This window comes from Trichomycterus rosablanca, chromosome 5, assembly GCF_030014385.1.
Source record: "Trichomycterus rosablanca isolate fTriRos1 chromosome 5, fTriRos1.hap1, whole genome shotgun sequence".
In the NCBI taxonomy this organism is placed as follows: domain Eukaryota; kingdom Metazoa; phylum Chordata; class Actinopteri; order Siluriformes; family Trichomycteridae; genus Trichomycterus; species Trichomycterus rosablanca.
In genome coordinates this window covers 4,718,389-4,742,347 of record NC_085992.1, presented here as the reverse complement: position 1 = coordinate 4,742,347, position 23,959 = coordinate 4,718,389, and the positions used below count along the sequence as shown (strand labels likewise).

The window sequence follows — 23,959 nt, the reverse complement described above, 5'->3', positions numbered from 1 at the left end:
TTATCCCATAAATACTATTTACTTCAACTTCATACTTTTTAAATAAGCCTGGGAGTCGATTTTACCACTTCCAGAGTTTTGAGGATTAGGAATCGACTCCTACTGTTTTGAATCAGTCAGCCTCAAAAAGGCTGACTTGGCTATTAGAATTAAGATTTAGGGGGAGATTGTGACATTCATAAATGTATGATGTATTTAGTCAACAGTCAATCTTTTATTTCTTTAGTTTTTAAAATCATCTTAAATATTTTGAGGAATCGACTCCTGAACCGCGCTATTGGAAAACTTGCTCAGCAGCGACCTCTTGTGGACAATTCTAATGTCAGCATTTACTGACTTGTTCAGTAGCTGATCTACTAACTGTACCTGTAGATGTGAATAATGAAGCTTTAAAACATCTAACCAAAACAGCCCATACATTAACAAAATATTTAATTTACCTTTGTAAGTAAAGTCGGGAGACAATCTCATATAAAGTCGATTCTCAAGGCCCAGTTTGGTAAAGTAAGAATTAGGCCTAACTTTGGGTCAGATGTAACAAAGCAAATCATTCAGAAAGCTTTTACACTGATTCGATCGGAACATATTACACCATCGACTGGTCTATATTGTTGGTCTATATTGTAAAGACAAGCTTATTAGACCCCATATCACATGGCTTGTTTTACACATTTAACCAGAAACCATATGTCAATAAGATTTACCAGATAAATATTATTTACTTAATACTTTTGAAAGTAAGCCTGGGAGTCGATTCCACCACTTCCAGAGTTGTGAGAATTAGGAATCGACTCTTACTGTTTTGAATCAGTCAGCCTCATAAAGTCTGACTTGGCTATTAGAATTAAGATTTAGGGGGATGTTGGAACATTTATGCATGTATGATGTATTTAGTCAACAGTCAACCTTTTATTTCTTTAGTTTTTAAAATCATCGTAAATATTTTGAGGAATCGACTCCTGAACCGCGCTATTTAAAAAAACTTGCTCAGCAACGACCTCTTGTGGACAATTCCATGCCAGCATTTACTGACTTGTTCATAATGAAGCTTTAAAACATCTAACCAAAACAGGCCATACATCAACAAGATATTTCATTCATCTTTGTAAGTAAGGTCGGGAGACAAGCCCATTAAAAAGTCAATTCTCAAGGCCCAGTTTGGGAAAATAATTAGGCCTAACTTCGGGTCAGGGTTAACAAAGAAAACAACGATTCTAAAGGTTGTGGACTGATTCAATCGGATCAGAATATACAGTATTACACCTCAACTGGTCTGTATTGTTGGTCTGTATAGTAAAGACAAGCTTATTAGACCCCTATCACATGGCTTGTTTAAAAAATTTAATCAGAAACCACATGTCAGTAGGATTTACCAGATAAATGTTATTTACTTCATACTTTTTGAAGTAAGCCTGGGAGTCGGTTCAACCACTTACAGAGTTTTGGGAATTAGAATCGACTCTTACTCTTTTGAATTAGTCAGCCTCAAAAAGTATGACTTGGCTATTAGAATTAAGATTTAGGGGGAAATTGTGACATTTATGTATGTATGGTGTATTTAGTCAACAGTCAATATTTTATTTCTTTAGTTTCTATAATCGTTGTAAATATTTTGAGGAATCGACTCCTGAACTTCTGGAAAAAAAACTGTGCTCAGCAGCGACCTCTTGTGGACAAATCCACGCCAGCATTTACTGACTTGATTACTGTTCAATGTTCAATGTGCAAATGCTCCCCTAAAACGTGGAATATAAGAAATTGTACTTATAATAATTATATAATTGTACTTATAACAACAAAATAAATTGTTAGTTTGGTTCCACTGATGTTTTGTCATTATTAAGAGCAACACGTAGTTACAACAGTTAGTGCACAGTGCAGTGAAATATGCTTTTGTCCCTTTCCTGATTTCTTCCATTTTGTATTTTTTGTCAAACTGAACTGTTTAAGATCCTCAAACCAACTGTAATATAAAACAAAGTCAACTAAATAAGCACAAAATATGCTTTCTAAAATAATCATTTAACTTACCATGAGAGAAAAAGTAAGCAACTCTAATTAAACCTGTGTGGAAAACGAATGTTAATCAAAAACTTACAAAAACATAATACCTCAAAATAACTTTATTTCAATGACACACTTGAAACAGATCACTTCTACATTTCCGGCAGCTAAATCAACACTAAGATGCTGTTTGAAAAGTGATTTCAAAATGAATGATTCAATAAGGTATTAGTAATATTCACATGGCAGCAACTTCATTATTCCAAGGTAATAAACGTGCAGGCTAAACACACAAGGGTTAATACAGAACATACTGTGTATCCCTGGGCAGTGGTATAGTATTTTTTGGGATGAAGTATGTTAATGAGATGTCAAAACATCCATCTTTATACATCAAGAATACACTGAGTGTTTCATTAGACTTCATTATTTAATTCTCCAAACTCAAAAGTCTCATCACACAGACTTCAGTCACTATGCAATAAAAGGATACAATGCAATTCAGTTCACTTGGCAGTGATGAGATTTAAACATCTAACCTCACCAATCAATAATCTGATAATCACTAAACCCATTGAAATACTACTTTAAGCAGCAATACGTGATTATTTTGAGTATTTTCTTTAAAATGTTGCAAAGTGTATAAAAAAAAACCCCAACACATAGAAAACATCACTAATGTTCTGTTACAAGTCAGTCTGAGCCAGACGTTAGTTTGAGATACCAAACTTTATTCTTCATCTGAATACTTTTTAATGTGTATAGACTTTTCTCTCATGGTGTTCAGATTAATCTTTAGGTACAACTGACATTATAGAATGTTTTGAAGTTAGATGCCGGCAAAACACACTTCTACAAACCTCAGAGAGGTTTTCAAATCTCCAAACGTTTCAAACAATGCAGCTTGAACATAAATGTGTTTTAGTAAAAAATGTCTAAAAAGCCAGGTTTGGATTAACACTAACCTACCAGGTGACAAATCTGAGTTAATAGTTGCATAGAAAAACCTACTTCACACTATCAGTACGTAACTAAACAGAACTCGAATCTAGAACCAAACGGTGCAGTTTATAAACTACTGAAATCCGTACACTGTCACAGCAGCATTCTCCCATCATCCACATCAATTTCTGTATTTTCTTATTTCTGTATTTTTACTTCTTTTTTTAGTATATATGCTTTTTAATACAGCACTGAAATTAAACAAGAAGAAAAAAGGTCACTGTGTGATAAATTATTTAACAACACAACATATTCAGACGCAAGCAAATCCATGCACTGTCCATCACACACGTACACAAACAAAATGAAATAGGCAGTACGTCAGCATGTGTAAAACTACACACACACCAGCTGATTGTCTCGGCCAAGGGAGTTCAAGGGAGTGCTAGTGTTAGCTGACTCTAAATATAAGATTCTCATCCTGACAAAACCTGTGCATAAATAACTACAGAATTGTTTATTGTGTAAAATAAATATTAAAACCCCAACAATTATTTGTTAAACGATTATTAATTAATTAAACATAACTCATCTAGATTTTTTATAATAAAATCTAAATACTAACAACTCTTCTCCACACAGACTGGGGGTTGGATGGATTAACCGACAAACCAACCTAATAAAAAATGAAACCTAACCCCCTCAAAAATAAAATATCAAATTGCACTTAAATAAAAGAAAACCTCAATCAATAAATCAGTCACGCCAACTAAAAAAATGTCAAAAATGCATTTAAATGCAGTTAGCTCGTGAAATCAAATTCAGCTGATATGCAAATTCATCTGTCCTGCATTTTATCCTTTAAACTCTTAATACATGTTTAGTTTAGTTACGAAATGCATTAAATAAATTAAAACAATCTATCTACGCTCATTCATCAGAGCAAACACTAAATACGTACCAATTCAGTAATGTTACAAAATAATCTATCAGTTTACCAATTTTGTTAGAATTAAATATATAAAATATATCAGGCTGTGAAACTTTTATGCTCAATATGATGTAGATTTAGATCAGGTCTTTTTCAGCGAGAACCTCAGCCAGTACTAAAGCAGACCCACTGATCAGCAGGACGCTCGTGCTGTGGTCTGATCTACACGTTGATGGCGTGAGCATGCTTCTTGCATAAAGGTTTGTCCTTCTTAGAGTAGAAAGGCTGGCCCTCCAGATTGACATGGCAAACCTAGAAAAGATAAATGATATTACATTTAAACACTCAAAGTTAAAATATGAAACAGGACAATGTTGGAGGGGTAGAAAAATTCTACAGAATCATTAATCAAAGCAGAATAATTATCATTTCTTTCTTTGTATATCTACACTGAATGCAGACACTTTTACTATAATATAATTGTGCTGTTGTTCTTACCGCACACACAAAGCAGGTGTCATGCCATGTGTGGCCAAGAGCCTCAATAAACTTGTCCCCAGCCTCCACAGGAAAATCACAACCATGGCACTTGGTGCTAAAAAGTGCAACATAATCTGTGGAAAAAAAACAAGTCCATAAAAACACAGCACACTCGTATACAGGAAAAACAATATATCCTAGTTTTAAGTGGCATTATTAACATTTCTCTAACATGGTGCAATAACATGCAATTAGAAGGCGGGGCAAGGCAGTGTTATGTGTAGTATGAGTGCTGTTCTTACATTACCTTTTTCACAGTAGGGCTCGCCGTCCTCCATGTGAAAGAGACTGTTTCCAAACGCCTTCCCACACGCAGCGCACACAAAGCAGGTGGTGTGCCAGGTCTGCCTTAGTGCGTGCATCACTTCCTGTAGGGCCACAATAAATACAGATGTAAATATCCACACATTAAATATCAGTGTTTTTTATGTGTGTGTGTAGGTGTTTGAACTCACTCCCATGATCTTAGTGTTGCAGCGAGCACAAGTAGGGGCGAAGAACTCTCGATAACAGTTCTCACAGTAAACGCTGTTCTGCTCCTCCACGAAGCTCACGTCAGCTAGAGACGTGTGACAGTAATGGCAGTTAAACTCCTCCGGATGCCAAGAGCGGCCCAGTGCCACCAGGAAGGGCCCCCTGCACAAGAGCAGCAAGGAAATAGCTATACCTATTCTTTGACATTATTATTTGTACATTTCTGTGTGTGTGTGTATTATATCACACCTGATGATGCTGTTGCAAGACCCACACATGGGTGTTCTGTTGCTGGCAGCAAAGCGCTCTGCTCTCTGGGCCACCCCACGAGCCACGGGGGAGAACGGAGGAGGGATAAATGGAACTGCGGCTGGGCTGGGGGCAGCAGGAGCAGGAGAGGTGTTGGAGACGTACGATGGAGGAGGTGGAGCTGCGGTCGGAAGAGGCTGCACTTTGAAGCTGGTGGTGGTGGTCTTGCTGGGGTCGAACTTATTGGCGAACGTGTCGTCTGTGACCCATGGAGGTCTGTTGGAGGAAGGGGCAGTGGCAGGTGTAGGAGGAGCAGGTGCAGGATTGTGAATTGGGATTGGGGCAGGAGCATGAGGGGGAGGAGCATGAACATGAATTGGAGCAGGAACAGGGACTGTGAGTAGAAGACAGAGAACCGAGGTTTACCAAATCTTTCCACAGTAAGCAATGTAAAATACATTTTCATGGATCTCGTGATGAATGTTAAATTGTTAAATATAATAAATGTATTTAAAATTAAGCACACTATATGCTACATGTAAGATCATGCTCATTAATTAAAGCAACAATTGTAAGAATTTCTAGCCAAAAAATCAAGTGGAATCAAGTACCTGGAACAGCGGGATGGGCAGTAGGCACAATTGTGGCACTGCTGACCACTTTAGGTGGCGATGGACCAACAGGGATGTGGATGGAGCTCTGCTGCATGGGTGGAGCCATCTGATTGTGCACAGGTTGTGGAATGTAAGGTGCCTGCTGCATTGGCTGCATTTGCTGCATTGGTTGCATTTGCTGCATTGGCTGCATTGGTGGCTGCTGCATGTAAGGATGGCTACAAAAACAAACATAAATTCAGAGTGAGCTTATTTTCACTTCAATTAAAAATAACCAACAGGAGATTCGTTTTATTAAAGATGATTTTTAACACTGACAATTTCAAAGAAAAAGGATTTAAATTGTAAAAGCACTAATGCATCCACTTACATTTATTCATTCATTCATTGTCTGTTTTACCACGATTTTATCCTGGGCAGGATTGCGGTGGGTCTGATTTATTAGACAAAAGGCAGAAAACACCCCAGACAGGTCCCTCACAGGGCAGACACACACACCCATTCACACTTCACGCACACTTAGGGCAATTTTACTAACTCCAATTAAACTGAACATGCAAACTCCCCACAGAAAAGACACTAGCCGCCCTGGTCTGGTGATCAAACCCAAGAACTTCTTGACATGAGGTGACAGCACTATCCACTGCACCACTCTGCACCACACTTACATTTAGGTAAAACAGATTTCAGGTACTGTATTTTTGTGCTCTCAACATGAGAAGGAAGATTCTTTGGTCTGATGACCTAAAAACTCTTTGAACTCCTTGAGCAGAACAGCAAGCACTATATATAGTGATCAAAGGCTATAACAATCTCTACAGTAAAACACGGTGATGGCAGCATCATGCTACAGCGTTTCTCAATGGCAGGGTAAGGGAGGCTGGTAAAAATTGAGGAACAGATGAATGCAGCCAAATACAGGAACGTCCTTGATGAAAGCACTTTGGGAGAAGTCTGTAAATGCCCTTGAGGAACTCAGACAAAGCCCAGACCTAAAGCCCATCAGACATCTGTGGAGAGGCCTAAAGACAGCATTGCAAGTTGACACCTATTGCTACTTGGGATGATTCTATATGAATGAACAGTTTCAATAATGATCAAATTCCTTACATTTATTTAATAAAACATCTCATGTTTTTTGCCCAAAGTTGGTAAAAAAAATTTCATGCAACCCCATCTGTATCGGTTGCATGTGGTTGAAAACCGCTGCTGTTTGTTGTTTAAAGACACAATTGCATCACGTTAACACAGAATTAGTGTTTTTACAAGCTGAAACCACAGAGACTGAAAACCTGGGATTAAAAAGACAGTGTTAGAAGAGAGAGTCTCCATCAGTACAGTCAGACTGATAAGCAGCATTTATACCTTAACGCATAAATTGTTCATCAGATGGTTAAAACACAGAAGGTTAAAGAATCAACGTCAAAGGATAAGTATCATAAGTACCGTCCTAGGCTAGAACATAGAAGAAAAGGGTTGGTTATGCCAAGTGGCATTGTTACTTTGACAGAGGGTAAGAAACAGTAAGAAAGAGTGAAGGGGGTGGACAGGGAGCATCACCACACCAGTACCTGATGGTGGAGGTTTGGTATTGTGATCTGTAACCACTGTTGGACTGCATGGTGAAGCTACAATACAGTGAAAGAAAGTGACAGTGCCCATGTGAAAGTGGTCAAATTGAACACAATGAGATTTACAGAGGTGCCGTGTTCACTCATAGCTGTACAGCGCTACAGATGCTTCAAGCTTTAATCATTTTTAGGATCCACCAAAAGTCTAAAAAGGCAAAAGTCTAAAAAATTGTTAGGGTTTACAAAAGTAGAGGCAGGACCAACATTTTATAAGCCAATACATGACTTACAATACATGACTAAAAGTGAAGCTCTAAGAAAAAGCAGTGATTCAAATGGACAGTTCTCATTGTAATATATACAAGATGTTTTAGATGTGGAGTGTGAAGAACACACTAAATGCAGTAAAAATGTATTATTTATTTTCTGCTATATCAAATAACTGAGTTTGATTTTGTTATTTCATTAGATACATCATGTATCTGTCTGTGGAAGGTCAGTGCACGCACGATGCGACACTATAAGTGAACATGGCAATAAACAGACCAGGATGGAACATTACAGTCTTATCTATGAAAAACATGCACACACACACACTTGCTGAACACACATATACACTCACACTCTGAACACACACATACTGACGTGATCATGTACACAGTTGAAAAAATGAACAGGACACTTCATGGTTGTCTTGCTGACTAAAATGCCTTGTGAGGCAGGAATAAAAAAAAATCAAACACAGGTGAAAATCTGCAGCGCTGTGAATCTCTGTCAGATAATCTAAATCTACAACATGGTCACAGAATCTATATTAATGTGTATGTAGATGCTGTAGAATTCAGCAAATAATAATATACCATCATACTAGATTAATAGACAGGTCTAGTCCCATATACAGTTGCAATAAGAAATATCCAGTCCTTCACCTTTATAGAATTTATTATGTGTATAGAACTGAATAAAAATATGCAACAAAAAATCTCAGTGAACAGAGACAAAACACTTATCAAACATTCATTAATACATACAAGTAATTTTAATAAGGTGATAATTTCAAGTTTTCATTAAACACATCCGGTTGTTTTGACAAACGTCCATGTGAACTATTATTCAACCCAGAGCTTTTTGGTAAATGGTAACAAGCTCCCGAAACCTTTTTTGTGTAATCTTTGCCCGTTCTTCTTGTGGAAAGCTTTCAGCTCATTGAGGTTTAATGAAAAAAAAAAAAAAAAACCTTTCAGGTTTCATCTTTTAATACCTTAAGCAGGGGGTTACAACTGGCTCACCATCTCATGACAAATTTTTTTTTAATTAAATACAGTAACTGGAAATACATTAGTATTTAAAAAAATCCCAAAAAAAGAGTAATTACTTTTAAAAACTATGTACATCAGGGTAATCTAAGAACTGAAAATAACTTTTTGATACTGTACATGTTACCCTAATGCATATAATGTTTTAGATGGTGTAGTGGAGATCTAACAAATGGTAAATAAATAAATAAATAATGAAACAGCAAATAAGTGTACTTACTAGGTCGGTGTTCCTAATTATTTGGCACATGAGCAAATCTTTGACTGTCGCATCACCCCACACCATTTTCAGTTTCACTCCAGTCCATAGCGCATCGGTTTGAGGTTTAATGTTAAATCAAGTCATTTCACAAAACTTGGCAAGGATTAAATAAGCAAAGCAAATATTCTGAATGAACATGCAAGCTAAAGCCCTCCAGTGGATTACAGGCTCTTTTTCATTGTACTGCTGAGTAACTTGTACACATTAGTGATTTCTATACTTAATAATTAGGATTTGCTGGTTAGTGCCAGTGTGTGCAAGTGTGCAGGGGACGTGCAGAGTGAACAGTGAAGAGCGTGGGATGGAGGAGCTGGACACTACATTCACTATTACTGTCACACCAGAATAATGTATCATGACGAATTTGATCTTTGCTGGCCGTAAAAATGACATTTAAAAATAAAAAAGAATGTGGATCAGGGTGGGAGATTCTGGACCTGTAGGTCCGGCAAGTTTCTGTGACTTTTAATCTCAAAGACACCGGTTTAACATATCAGTTAATTCAGTAAAGTAGGTGTGATGAGTCTTGCACAGTTTAGTGATCTCCCTGCTCTATGATGTGGATAATAAAGTGTCAATTTTGAAGGGCCTTAATAAAAAGAAAAAAAAAACTTGTACCTGGGCCAAGCCAACGACTTGAGAATATTAATATATATATATATGTATATATGTATATATATATATATATATATATATACTAGCTTAAGTTTGTTTTTATGGTTGTTTAAAGCAATACTTCTGCTGCTTTTTACAATTGACATAATAGGCACTGATGTGGGGCAATAATGGTGTCGTATGGTATGCTACACACTAAACAAACAGGGAGAACCCTTAGCTTAAAGATTTTCTTATGGACAGATAAAATAAAACTAGAGCTCTTTGACAAAGTACACTAGCATTAAGTAAAGACAGTAAATGCCTGACAAAGACAGTAAATGCCTATAAGAAAACGTGCACCCTGCCTGTGTACAGTGAAACACAGTAGAATCCATAATGTTGTGGGGTTGCTTTGTTGCCTCTTGGGCTGGAGGCCTTGAATTTGTTATAGGAACAATGAAATCAGAGGATTATCAGAGCATTTCAGAGTAAAATGCACTCCCAAGTGTAGGAAAGTTTTCATGTTTTTAAGTGTAACTCTGTGTTTTTGTCTTTCTTACTTTTATCTTTCTTTCTTTTGGTACATAGCTACGTAATTATTTCAGAAGATATTGACTATTTATACTAAACAATCAAGGGTGACCACAATAATGTTGACCACAACTGTAACTCAGGTTTTCAGCCAGATTGCTGTTCTAATAAATTTACATTTACCCTCTCCACTCTCCAACACTGCAATGCAGTCTTGTATCTGTAGCCCTGTATCCCAGCATCCTCAGCCACTCTGCACACCCCACTACTGTGTTTGGCCAGGTGTGTGTCTGTACCTCACTTTCTTTTGTTTTCCTGAAGTCTTGCGTTTGGGCAAAGCTTTGGAGCAGAAGTAAGGGGTGATTGACAGGGCCTCCATCGCAGAAGTGGGCGGCGGCCCTTTCTTATATGCATGGTTTCTTAATAAGAGCAAGTTAGGTACATACAGATTTAATTTAATTTTTTTATGTCAGGAAATGCTTTGGACTATAGTCATTCAATGTTCAACAGCAATATAATAATAATAAGAAGAAGAATCATAACATTTTATTATATAGATTCTCTTTATGTTTGGCCCAAATTTTAAAAGTACTATTAACTGTCAAAGCTGTTAATAAATAAGCTATAAATAATGAAATTAACTGTAATTTGTAAAAGCCATGATAATTATGATAAATGACCGAAATAGGTCGGGTTAAACAAACACATTTTAAATTTGGATTTAAAAACAACTATAGAACATTTATTTGATCCTACTATAATTTGGAGCTCTTTTCCATAACATAGAAGAGATATAAGAAAATCATTAAACAAGTCGAGCTGTGACTGATTCTCAGGATTAACAGGCCGATGTCAGTTAAATTAAGTGCTCAGTATGGGCTATACTGATTTAGAATATTAGCAAGACAAAAGAACTAGCCAACTGAGACCTATAAACATAACCAGTGCTTATGAAACAGCCATCAAATACTGAGCTGGAGTATAATTAAACATTCTGGTGTGACAGCCACAGAATTTAATTGTCCAAACAAGAACTGAATAAAGCATATAAAACCAAGGCAAAGATGTGTCAGTTTGCCTTCACCAACTATGTTTTTAACTCTGTCAATTACGATTTTATGCTCAATAGTTTAGTCTGTATAATATTTCGAGACCTGAAGTTGCAGCTCTAACAAACAGTGCTATAAAAAAGTATGTGCCCCCTTCCCAATCTCTTCTATTACTGCATGTCTCACACTTGTATGTTTCAGGTCATCAAACTACTGCTGAGCTTCCATAGGGCATCTTTGAGCCCCCATCAAAGAGGACTAAGGATATGGGATCCCAAGATGGCTCACATCGGGTTTGGTGTTCTTCAAGACAGGTCAGTAAGAAAGGACAAAGTTATTCCACCCAAAGAACAGGGATCATCTGGCCTGACCGGGGTTTAAGGCGTTTGGCCTGCTGAATAAAGGCCGGATTTTTTGTGGTTGGTTCAAATCAGAAACTGGTGTTTAGCCTCCTTTAGTCAGTGTCTTTATTCCTCCAGAGCAAGCTTGATTGCTTATAGTTCCCTGTTTCCAACATCGCGATTTCTCTTGGATGGAGTCAGTCCACGAGAGAAGTAGGAACTGGGACAGGACTGTAGGGACATTGGAGGCATCAACCTCTACAGTGAAATAGACCTCTGGACTGGGTAGTTTCAATTTAGGGTGAATGAATCTTTCTCTTCAACTCTTTTTCTTTCTCTTGGGTTTACACACAGACTTAATTCTATATTACAATAAGTTGGAGGATCAGAAACACTTAAATGGGACAAAATAGCAAACAAAAAGAAATCAGTTAAGGGGCAAATACTTTTCACAGCACTGTATTTCTATACCTAGTTAATCTCCCAGTTCTAGTAACCTAAGAGCCCCCCCCCCCCGTGCCAGTACAGCACTGGACTTCAACATAAATAAGGGAGGGAAATATTGAGAGAAAAACTGTCCTAGCTGAATAAAGAAGCTGTAGAAGGGGGAACAGTTGTACCTAGATTGAGCAGTCAAAGCAGTTGAAATGGTTGAAGCTGCAAATGACAGGTGGCGGGGCCCCGCAGGGGCATCAGTGGCCTCATAGGCCTCAGGTGCCTCATGGGCTTCAGAGGCCAGAGGGGCAAAGGGGGGTACTGCCTGTGGCTCGGGGAGCGACACTGAACTGCAGAAGACAGAGTTATGACACAGTTACGTAACCAGTGGATCAATGACTGACGAGGAAAGCACCTGTGGGGTCAGTTCATGTAACCTTACACACGCAAAACCCCAAAATATCCCAACCTGACCAAAGCAGCAGGAGCAGCATGTTAGTCCCTCTGCTTTAAATCAAATGTCAAAGATCTGGATTATTTTAGTCAGACACAATCAAGAAAAACAACCCAGTGTATCAGATCCAAGCATCTTGCTGAAAAAAAGTGGAATTAATCCAGCGAAGCATTTACTGTCGCATTATGACAGGATGAAAGCAGCAGCCACCGTCATTGCTGTTAAAGTAAAGATGATAATGTTAGAGATATAAGTCAAAGGTCACAGCATTAACAGGACTGGAGGATTGGCTTTCAACTGCAGTGGAGACTCTCTATTCTACCACAGCAATTTAATTCCCCAGCTTCTTATTAACTGTCATCCTGTGATTGTAAAAATGTGCTAACTAAGCAAATTATTTGTATTACATTACCCTCTTTATCTGGGGTCGTCTTTATGTCAGGGTGGTGGAGGGTCCGGTTCCTTTGGAAAACACTGGGCACAAGGCAGGAATACCCTGGACAGCGCGCCAATACATCGCAGGGTTTCGGATACCGAAAGAAACCAATCAAGTCTGTGTAGAAGCCCGGCCACCCCACAGTGCTCGGCTACCTTAACAGATGACTGTGCCACCTTTGAACTAATTAAAATATTTTACACTTAACAGTTTAGGTGGAGTATGAACTGACCTGAATGGATCAAATCAACCAACAGATAAATTTTAGATTGTTATTGTTGGTAGTTGAATTGCTAATGCTGAACTTCAGCAATTGTGAATGATTTATTAAAAATGCAGTGATGAACTGGCATCCTGTCCAGGGTGTGTTACTGCATTGCACCTAGTGATTCTGGGGAAACCGGATCCACAGTGGCCCTGACCAGGATGAAGCAGTGATAAAACATGAAAATAAAATGAAAAAAATATACGACAGGTTTTATCTCAAATATTTTTATAAACAGAATCTGTGTGTTGAGGTTATAATCATATCGACTTACCATACACGATCAAAAACACATGCACATTCATTCACTCACTGTCTGTTTTACCACCACGGTATCCTGGTCAGGGTTGCGGTGGGTCTGTTCTATTGGGCGAAAGGCAGAAAACACCCTTGACAGGTCAACAGTCCATCATAGGACACACACACACACTTAGGGCAATTAGTAGTCTCCAATTAGCCTGCCTGCATGTCTTTGTACTTGTGGGAGGATACTGGAGCACCAGGAGGAAACCCACACTGACCCAGGGAGAACATGCAAACAACACATAGAAATGATGAGGAATCAAACCCAAGCCCGTCTTGCTGTGAGTAGACAGCGCTACCCACTGTGCCACTGTGCCGCCCAGCACATGTACACATATTGAAATATTCACATCATGGACAAAAACATCATTAACATTAAATCAAACTTAATAAATTGCACAGAAATGATAAAATGACACTCACACATGCCTGAGGTCAACATGACAAACCACAATGAGGTGGGTCAATCAGCGACACAATACAACACACAGCAAAGTAAATCAGAAGCATCCAGCATTACCTGACATGGCTAGAGCCTACAGAGGCGCGCTCAGCGGTCTTTGGTTCAGCGGCGAGCTCACTGGGCAAAGCTGCGGAAGCAGACAGAGCGGCGTGGGCCATGCCGGTGGAGACTGCAGCATGCTGAACGGGGGGACTGTACAGGAAGTTAGGCAGCATTGAAGACATTATATACAGAGCCAGAGTCAAAAACATGTAAACAAACAGCAGCACTGTGTCAGGTTGCTGTTGCGTATAACCACAAAACATGTGCGTTTACATGCTTTCGGTTAATTTTTACAAGCCTTCATTTCACACAGGGTTAAAAGCCCAGTGTAAGGATGTCCGTCAAGAGAGGAGGGGAAGGCAGTGAGGTACAGGAGGTTATTAAACTTATAATGTGGGGGAAATGAACTCTGAACCTAAATCAATATTCAAACACTGACTTACACTCAGTCTATAAATGCACAGATTAGAAAACAATGTTTACCCTGAATGTTGATCCCACATGGATAGTATTAATTTTATTTGTAATTTTATTAACTAAGGAATATGTTAGTAATTGTACCCAAGAACACAGCAGAAAACAGTTGTGGTTGTGATTTTCTAAGCGCTTATGTGATATTTGGGATCTTATTAAAGCAGGATCTTGTATTATAATGCCTGATATAGCTCAATGTAAGAACATTTTTCATAGATTTTTTTTCCAAATTACAGTTTAAAAAAATCCCTGAAGCATTGTACCCCTATTTTGCTGCAATGGGAGCTCATACAGTTATAGATACAGCAATACTTCAGAGCTACATTCATCACAACTGGAGTGTGATCAAGTGTAAAACATTATCAGAAATACACTATTACTATTATTATTAGTTATTACATCAACAGAACATTCACTTTTAAAAATTCATTTTAAATATTTCCTGCACACTGTAAAGATGGATAATTAGCTAAATCTTAAGTCTTTTCTATTATAAAATGTATTATTTATTAGGTACACCAATCTGGTGCATTTATTCATTAATTATTTTATTAGCTACACCTACCATATAGATGAACTTTGTGGGTAAACAGTTACTGACTGTCGTGAATCTGAGGCTCTGTACATTTTAAACATCTTCAGTTCCATTTATCAATCAAACGTATGAGTTCCTAATAAAGAGATCAGTATGCTTAAGTATAATAATAAAATTAATAGCATTGATTTAATTAAAATGAATTAATAGTAAAATCAATAGTAATTTATAGTAATAAATAATAAATAGTAATTGTTTGTTATTTGCTTCTGGCCAGCAACACAATCACTTTTTTTGGTTTTGTTCTTTATGTAAGCATAAATGTTTATGATGATTTTAATATTATACACATCATATATTATTTATGTACACTTTACATAACAAACCACCTGTTAAAGTACTGTAAAAACAACTATAATATTAATAACGTTAACATGACTGTATTAACCCTGTTAAAGATTATGGGACAGACAGTGAGATTTTAAGAGACACATTTTTGGTGTAAAATTAAACAAATGAACCACTCACATGTTCACAACTTTACCAAGTGGAGTTGACAGATAAAATGTTTAGATTTTCTAGGTTTGAAGGCAGCGTTGGTGTGTTTGGAACATGCAACACTGTTAGTGCATGTATGTGTGTAAGTGAGGATGAAGGGAGGACGACAGTGCGTGTGGATAAAATACAGACGGGTGCGAGTAAATAAATAAAAGGGTGTGATAACAGTTATTTGTTCCAATCTTAGATATAAAAATAACTTTCAGAATTGAGACTGGACGATGGAAAGTACACTGGTTTGGGAAATGGCTGAAGCAGAGGAGTAACAGAAGCAGGCAATTAGCAGCAGCAACCTGGCGAAGGACTGATGGCTGACCCCTTCATACACCACATCCATTTAAGCAATAAACAGATACCAAAAATGTGTGGAAGTTAATACTACATCAGTTGCTTGTGTTCAAGAAACATTTATCTGTGAGCTAAATATGTTGACTAGATGTGCATGTGGGCGGTGTGTGTTATCATTAGTGGAGTGGAGTCCCAAAGATACAGAAAGACAGTAGTGGGGAAGTGAGGTGCTAAAAAAAACAGAACAGGACACCCAACATGATCCTACCCCGCAGGGACACTAAACTTCTGTAAGCTACTGTTTTTAAAACTTAATTAAAAGTTCAAGTTTTTTAGTAATATAAATTCTAAAGAAGGTCCTATGAAAATGTAAAATCGACTTAAACAGAACAGTGTATTAAATCTATTAAAAACATAATGGAGAGATAAAAAAACAAGGGGAAATCCACAAAACTACAATTATTTAACCCACAACTAAACCTAAAATAATTCACAATCTCTCTAAAACACAACAAACAAACAAAACATGGATGATTTATACACAGGGTTTCACGCAATGAAAAGACAAAAGCAAAAACAAACATTTATTTTATGCACTGCCAAGTACACAAAGCTAAACAAAATCTGAGCTTCCAGAATTCGGCCCTGAACACTAATCTGCAGCAGCACAAAATCTATCACAGCTAGTTGCCTGCATGCAAGATTTTAAAGTCATGTTGTCATGGTTTATGTGCAAACACAAAAGTGTTAAAAACAATCCTAAAATAATAATTATATTAAACAATCAATGCAATTATATAAAAAGTTTAGTAGGGTTTATTCACAGTATTAAGTTTATGTTCCAATCTTAGGACTGTGAATTCAGTCTTGGTAACATAACAATAACTTTCAGTACTGAGACTGAAATAACAAGCTGTTAGACCTTGGGTGGCACTGTCCAATCATAAATCTATCTAAAATAATTCACAGTCTCTCTTAAACACAATAAACATACAAACCAAAAAGTCATGGTTTTTACCTAGGGTTTTACATAATGAAAAAACAAAAGCAAACACTTATTATATGCACTGCAAAGTACACAAAGCTAAACAAAACTGAGCTTCCAGAATTCGGCCCTGGACACTAATCTGCAGCACCACTGAATCTTTCACAGCTAGTTGCCCTCATGCAAGAGTTTAAAGTCATGTTGTTGTGGTTTATGTGCATTAATAAATGCACATAAATGCTAAAGCATTTTAGCCCTGACAAATGCTAAAACCTAAATCTATTTTAATTTTGTTGCAAATGTATTTTATCATCATCAAATTAAAAACAATCCTCAAATAATAATTATATTAAACAATCAATGCAATTACATTACAATTTTAATATGGTTTATTCATGATATAAGGTTTATGTTGGACGAAGCAAACACAGAAAAATATTTAGATGTTAAAGGACAACTGGAAATAAGCACTAAGCTCAAACAGAGTAAAGTTTGAGATGACAAATGCTCAAATAAATCCGTTCATTTACAGATAAGTGAGAATCTAAATGGGATCATTTCAGCACTTTTTATTAAAACTGTCCCTATATGTAAGAAACGGTTTACTCTTGTACTGGATTGAACTGAAACAGATCTAAGCATGGCCTTCTAATTCCTCATTAGTGATTATGACTGAATTTAACTAATGATTTCTCTGTGCCATGTAAACAGGTCTAGTTTAAATGCTCACCCATATGTTTCTATGATTATTAGACAATCCATGTGGATAAAATGTACAAAACATCCCCTTTTTTTTTACAGATAGTGCAAGTAAATAAAGAAATAAAAAGTTTTATTACATCTGAATAAAATAAAAAATTATTTGTTCCAATGTTGAGACTGTAAATTCAGTCCTGGTAACATAAAAATAACATTCAGTACTGAGACTGAAATTACAAGCTGTTAGACCTTGGGTGGCACTGTCCGAAAGAGAGCCCCCTTTTTGATGTCCTCTGTTATCGCAAATTTGCCACACTGAGGGATTTTAGATCAAGAAACTACTCAAAGTACACAAAGAACACAGAGTGCTTTTGAATTTTAGGTACCCGCACTGCAACATGGCAAGATTATGCCCATATTTTAATATTCTTCTCAATAATGTTCTGACAGTGAGTAAATTTTATTCTAAGACATGTAATTCAAGCCCTGGTGTAGCAAAGCAGCCCACAGCATCACAGCACCAACCTGTTTGGCTGTTTGCTGTGCACACACACACACACACACACACACACAAACACACACAGCTCACAGGTGTATACATTTAATTATAAAGTGCTTTCAGCTGTTTCAGCATGAATGTGCCACTATAAACAAAGCAAGATCCATAAACACATAGCTTCACAAGTATTTTGTGAAGGAACTACAGTGGCCTGCACAGAGCCCTGAATTTAACACTTCTAAACATCTTTGGGATTAACTGGAATTGTAATGTCAATATCCAACATCCTGACATCACAAAAGCTCCTTTAACTTATTGGGCACAAATTCCACCTTCTGCAAGCCAATCACCATATTATTACGTCCATTGTTTTAGAATGGCATGTCCAACAAGCTATCGGTCAAGTGTCCACATACAGTTAGCTATAAAATTTATACACACTCTGTGCATACACACACACACACAAGCTCACCAGGCACTGTATTTAAAAATGTGCTTTGTGACATGATGCTTTATGATGCTGGAGGAATTCATAAATATGATGCTGATAATTAGCAGCAATACCTAGATAGGCTGTGGTATTTAAACAACGCAAAACAGTGGTATTAAGAAGTGCAATGTGCCCCCCACTCCTAAAAACACCCCCAACACTTATTATTACATCACCACCGCAGTTTGAACAGCTGACACAAGGCTGGATGGGTCAATGGATCCACACATTTAACACCAAATTCTGACCTAACTATGCACATGATGAATCAGAAATAAAAGATTTATAAGATTAGACAACTGTTTTCCAGTATTTAACTTTCAGTATTTAACAGTATGTAAGTGACAAACACCCAGCTCTGTGTAACAAGGGAAACTATGGAAGCTGTTAAAATGCTCAAAAATAATTAATACATGTGTAAAGACAACTACCACAACGATTCTTGCAAAGTTACACAACTGGACTACGCATTTGCACACATTGTTAATTTCTATTTCTATTTAAATCTAATATTAAAACAAGTTCCTTTCCTTTTTAATACAGTATTATATTAATTACAGTGCTGTAACCTGACCACAGCTATGGAATACTGCCCAGTCATGTTAAACAGTGTTACAGGTACAGGTCAGTGTGTTATAGAGTTATGGAAGAGTTAACAAGCAAGTGATGAATGTTACCATGAACAAATGTAAAATATGTAATATTTTATTATATATATTCATTAGGGAACAGATGGAGTGGGTCAGTATAAAGCCTGTTACGAGGCATGTTGCATCATATGTAAGTAAAAATAATTGGAAAGAGAATGAAAGGTAAGGCAAGAGGGAGGTCAGCCATCAAAAGACACAGTTTTAGAAGAAAAAGACAATGTACTGCATGCAAAAGTGGATGGATGAAGACTCGGAAATGGAAAAAAGTGCCAGTGCGTTAATGGGTGTAATGATTAGAGAATGGCCAAGCAGTTAGCAATGGCATCCAATTTAACCAACGTCAAACAATCCAGCCAACGACAGCACAGGGCATAGCTAAAATCATTTGCCTACATCACATCCGCACAAGCAGAATTACCTCTGAAATGTGCCGCAAGCCTTATTCTCGCTCTACTCGCAAATAAAGACCTTCTTCTCGTCTCTATTTTCACTTTGTCGATGGGACGAACACATGGACAACGATACAGAGATCTTATACCCTGATGCCCTCTCAGCCACAAACAATTCTACTGACTTCCACTATAAATGCATCTATAAAAAGAGATGTCTATGCTAAAATATTGTCTCGTAGATTAATATAAAACCTAATATGATCATGTGACTAATTACAATTCTTAGAGTAGCTATATAGTACAGAAGCCTAGTAGGTTGAGGCAAATTTTATTTTAAGGGCATCATTTCACATGTTTTTTATTACTTCTTTGTGTAAATTAATACCTTACTAGTATTAAAGCACCTACATAGAAGAAAAGAGGTGCTCATTTCAATCTAAGGGGTTGTGCATTCAATCAGCCATTTCAAATTTTCCTGTAGACATGGGACTGTCGTCATATACAGATTTGTTCACGTTACATTGTGTAAAAGTAAAGTAAAGACTCTGAAACAAAATTTATGTTAAAATTATTATTATTTTTTTTATTTATTATTTTTTAATGCATTTTTCCCCTTTTCTTCCAATTTTTTAGCGTGTCCAATTTTTACCCAATAGCGTTATGCTTCCTCTCTACTGGTGCTGACCCCCGCCCCGATTGAGAAGAGCGAACTGACACGTCCCCTCTGACACATGTGCAGTAGCCGACTGCATCTTTTAACCTGCACGAGGCGAGTTCATATGCAGATCAGCTTTGTGTACGAAGAGACACACCCTGATCGCATTATTCCTCAACTCTGTGCAGATGCCATCAATCAGCCAGCAGAGGTCGTGATTGCATCAGTTATGAGGTCCCTGTCCTGCTTTTCCCTCCTTGTATGAACGTTCGTGTAGCTTCCCAGCCCAGCCGGATGGCGGAATGTCAGCTCTGGTGTGCTAGCGTGTTTTACTGCTGCTCTACCTGAGCGGCTAAAATCATTATTAACTGTACTTACTGTTACACACACACACAAAGATTTATTAATCTGGATTAATTTATTAATCTGGATCATGAGTGTAATGATATTTAGCAAATAAAGGAATACATGATACAGTAAATCTGTTTATAATTTTTCAATTGTCTTGCCATAATCTAATTTAATACTTAAACACAATGACATCTATATTGATCTAGTTTAATATCAACCTAATGATCTATACATATATGTATAAGCAGTTGATCTATATTTGTTATAATTTATATTTAGGTTTTGAAATAAATAGTCCTTTCTGACCTTGGAATAAAGTTTTTATTGAATCTGCCACATCAGTCGGCTCACCACAGCTCATTATTCACCAAGCAAATAGAAACACAGGACAAAAACTTGCCCAGTAAAATAATATATATATATATTTTAATTTGCCAGTGCATCAGCTTTGATTTGGCACTTTTTTTACAGACAGCATAAGGAAAGGTAACACAGTAGTTACGCCAGCCTATAAACAGTCTACAATCCTGTCAAACCACAGAAAATAAGCCTTAATACTAAATATAACCATGTAATGATGCTTAATAAACAACCAGTCTTAAACTTTCTATCTTCTTCTTCAATCCTACATGCTTTGCCCGTGTTATTACTGGAGCGATGCCACCTGCCTACCGCTGTCTGTTCTGAGCGCTTTATTTGGCAAGGTTAAGAATTTGGGCCGACAGGCCATTGTGCCAGTTTTTCAGTTTGGCAAAACGTGGGCCTTTAGCTTCCGACTCAAATCTTTCCCTGTGGCATGAGAAGAGGTACAGAGGGGATAAACAAGACAAGGGAAGAGAGAAAGAGAAGGGGGAACACAAATTAGGGACAGAGACCTCCACTCCCCTATCCAATTAGTGTTTCTAAGTCTGTGTATGACTGACAAATGAACTGGTTTTAATATAAAAGAACAATTCAGAGCTAAAGCTGCATGATAAAGCACAAAACAACGCTGAGATAATTCATAATATATGTGTGTGATAAAGTGTGAGAACTTGTCTTGTTAAGCCAGTTTAAAAGTTCATCAAAAAAGGGGTTGAGTAGGTTGGGTGTTGGTGTGATGTAGTAATGGTCAGATATAAGAATTTCACCTCAGTCCTTCATGTTTTTAAATAATTTGAATGCCAATTAAAAAGTACTTTGTATTTGAATGGCCACCAGGTGCTGCTGCTAGCTGCCTACCTTGCTCTTGTTAGAGCATCCTCATCTGGATCTTGCACTGCAGTGGAAAAAAATAAGAGAAAAAAATAAATTCCAGTATTAACTGAGCAGATGTTATACAACAAATCTAACTGCTGTCTTATATTAATAAAAATAAGTGGAGGGGAATTTAACCCACATGTTCTGTTTCTTATTATACAAGGAGATAAGATTATTATAAGATTAAGAAGAATTAAGATTAACACACTTCAGGATGCTCAAAGATCTAAATGATTTAAGATCAGGTGTATTAAAACTTTAACATGTTCGTATTTACAGATGTTTTATTATATATTTATGTAACATTGTCTCTGGTAAGAGATACTTAATGGTCGATGTATTACATTATTTGAACCTATTTGTACCTACACTTACAGGCAAAAGTGCTTAAGGTGTATTTTGTAGGTAAAACTCAGTTCGGCAGTGAGTCACATGGGAGTTGTCTCCTTCTGCTTTGCCATTTTTGGCCAGCAGAGGAGGCACGGAGGCACAGATGGTTAACAAATCCATCCATAACTCCATGTTAAGTGTGGGCTGCACCAGTTGGTGTCATATTGTGACGACCAGTTCTCAGCTCTGCAGTATCACTGCTCTATTTACTTTTCTCCGTTACAAGCTGCAGATGTTTTTGGCCAACTGATTTATTTACATTTATTGTTAGTAGTTTTTAAAGCACAATATTCTTATACGTTGGTCATATATATAAAGCTTTTGTTTAAGTACATTTTAGATTGAACATTAAATTGTTGTAACTAGTTGATTAAGTATGGTGGAAATTTATTTTTTCCTACAGGGCCAGTAGGTCTTGGATATTTTTTTCCTTCGTTGATAAAGTAAATATGTTTTCATATTGAAAAACTGTGTTTTGCCTTTACTCAGCACTTTATCTTGTATTTGTTTGATGATCTAAACTTTTAAACTCATATAAGCAGAAACAGAAGCAATGATATAATACAATAATATTTAATGTTTTATTATTACTATGTTTTATTGCATATCTACTATATTTAGTAAAACAAAGGTCACTAAAATCTTTATTAAAATGTTTCATATTGTTCAACGTTGCATTATAATTAAACTGAGCATTGAACAGAACATATGGGTTAAATGAGAAACACATGGATGTGAATAAGGCACACTCACTGTATTCGGTGCCAGTGATGTGGGCGAGGAGGCGGAAGGATTTTGATTGCATGTGAGCAGCTCTTCGTGCCCATTCAGCCGGCTCCAGCTCACCTTCACTGGGAATCACAGCCTGATAGACTGGGGAAGCACTGTCTATAACACGCTCTTTAACAGGCAGACTACTGCAACCACAGAGAGAGCCGCAACCGTAAAACACACACGCCTGGCAGCCAGCACGGCCCGAGGTCTATGTGAGTGTACTGGGTTACTGGGTTAGCGGCAAAAACGTCTTACTGTGATTCATATTTAATGTAATGACCAACTGAAACTGATGCCATGTATACATTAGAATTAGTACAGTCACAGTACTCAGAGTTAAACTGCGTTTTCATAATCTGTGCATTAACTAGACGTCACTAAGGTGCAGGGGGGAAAAGGCCAGGCATGGGAAACTATTGCTCTCTAACTAGCAAAAGCTGGCTAATTTAAGACCACTTATGCAAACACACTTCACAGCAATCTCTCGTTCAGAAGGATGACAGGATAGAGCCGTAATATCGTGGTTCTCAAAATTGTGTCTGTGTGAAAACAGTTTAGTGTAAATAAATTAATAAAACCAATTACCACACCGAAAATCCACAGACAGGCTGACATCCATTTCAACAGACCCTGCTTCAGTAAAGTTTAAAAACTGCGACCAAGATGAAATAATTGGATGGCAAAATTAAGGCAGAAATTTTTATCTTTAACTGACAAACTCAGGTTTGAAACAGAGGGAGGAGTTGGACAGTTTGAAACTGAGGAATGAAGGAATAAATTATGAATAAATACCCAAACAGATAAATAAATAGGACTACTTACAAAAGGGGGGCACCTGGAGCCTCCTCATTGCTGGGAAGTCAAGACCACAGAGGGGTAGTAGAGGGGCAGGGGAAGGATGAAGTCATGGATAAAGATAAAGTGAGATGGGCAGAGTGTAAAATGAGATACAGAACTGAACAGCCACATAAAAATGCTCCAGGGGAGAACTAATTTGATCCTGACAAATACCTTTCTCACACATCAGTAATCTGACTTTATTACTTAGTTTTTACCAAACGCCTTGTCGGCTTTAATGCAGTCCATTTAGTTTATAATGCTAACAGGTAAAGCTAAGATACCTATATGATTCTTAGATAGAAGTTGAGTTCTGACCTAAAC

At 37.2% G+C, this 23,959-nt stretch overlaps 1 protein-coding gene across 1 annotated transcript in view; it reads right to left on the bottom strand.

Annotated features, from left to right (window-relative positions):
* Nucleotides 1-2,108: 2,108 nt before the first annotated feature.
* ldb3a (LIM domain binding 3a) overlaps nt 2,109-23,959 on the bottom strand; it is a 44,224-nt gene continuing 22,373 nt past the window's right edge. Inside the window, exons 7-17 of the mRNA XM_062995395.1 lie at nt 22,778-22,941; nt 21,617-21,653; nt 21,091-21,184; nt 13,835-14,088; nt 7,326-7,382; nt 5,752-5,972; nt 5,141-5,534; nt 4,873-5,053; nt 4,665-4,785; nt 4,376-4,491; nt 2,109-4,189 (exon numbers count right to left, since the gene is read on the bottom strand). Of these exons, the coding sequence (XP_062851465.1) occupies nt 4,100-4,189; nt 4,376-4,491; nt 4,665-4,785; nt 4,873-5,053; nt 5,141-5,534; nt 5,752-5,972; nt 7,326-7,382; nt 13,835-14,088; nt 21,091-21,184; nt 21,617-21,653; nt 22,778-22,941 (1,729 nt within the window). The 3' untranslated portion in view covers nt 2,109-4,099. The remainder of the gene's footprint in view (nt 4,190-4,375; nt 4,492-4,664; nt 4,786-4,872; nt 5,054-5,140; nt 5,535-5,751; nt 5,973-7,325; nt 7,383-13,834; nt 14,089-21,090; nt 21,185-21,616; nt 21,654-22,777; nt 22,942-23,959) is intronic.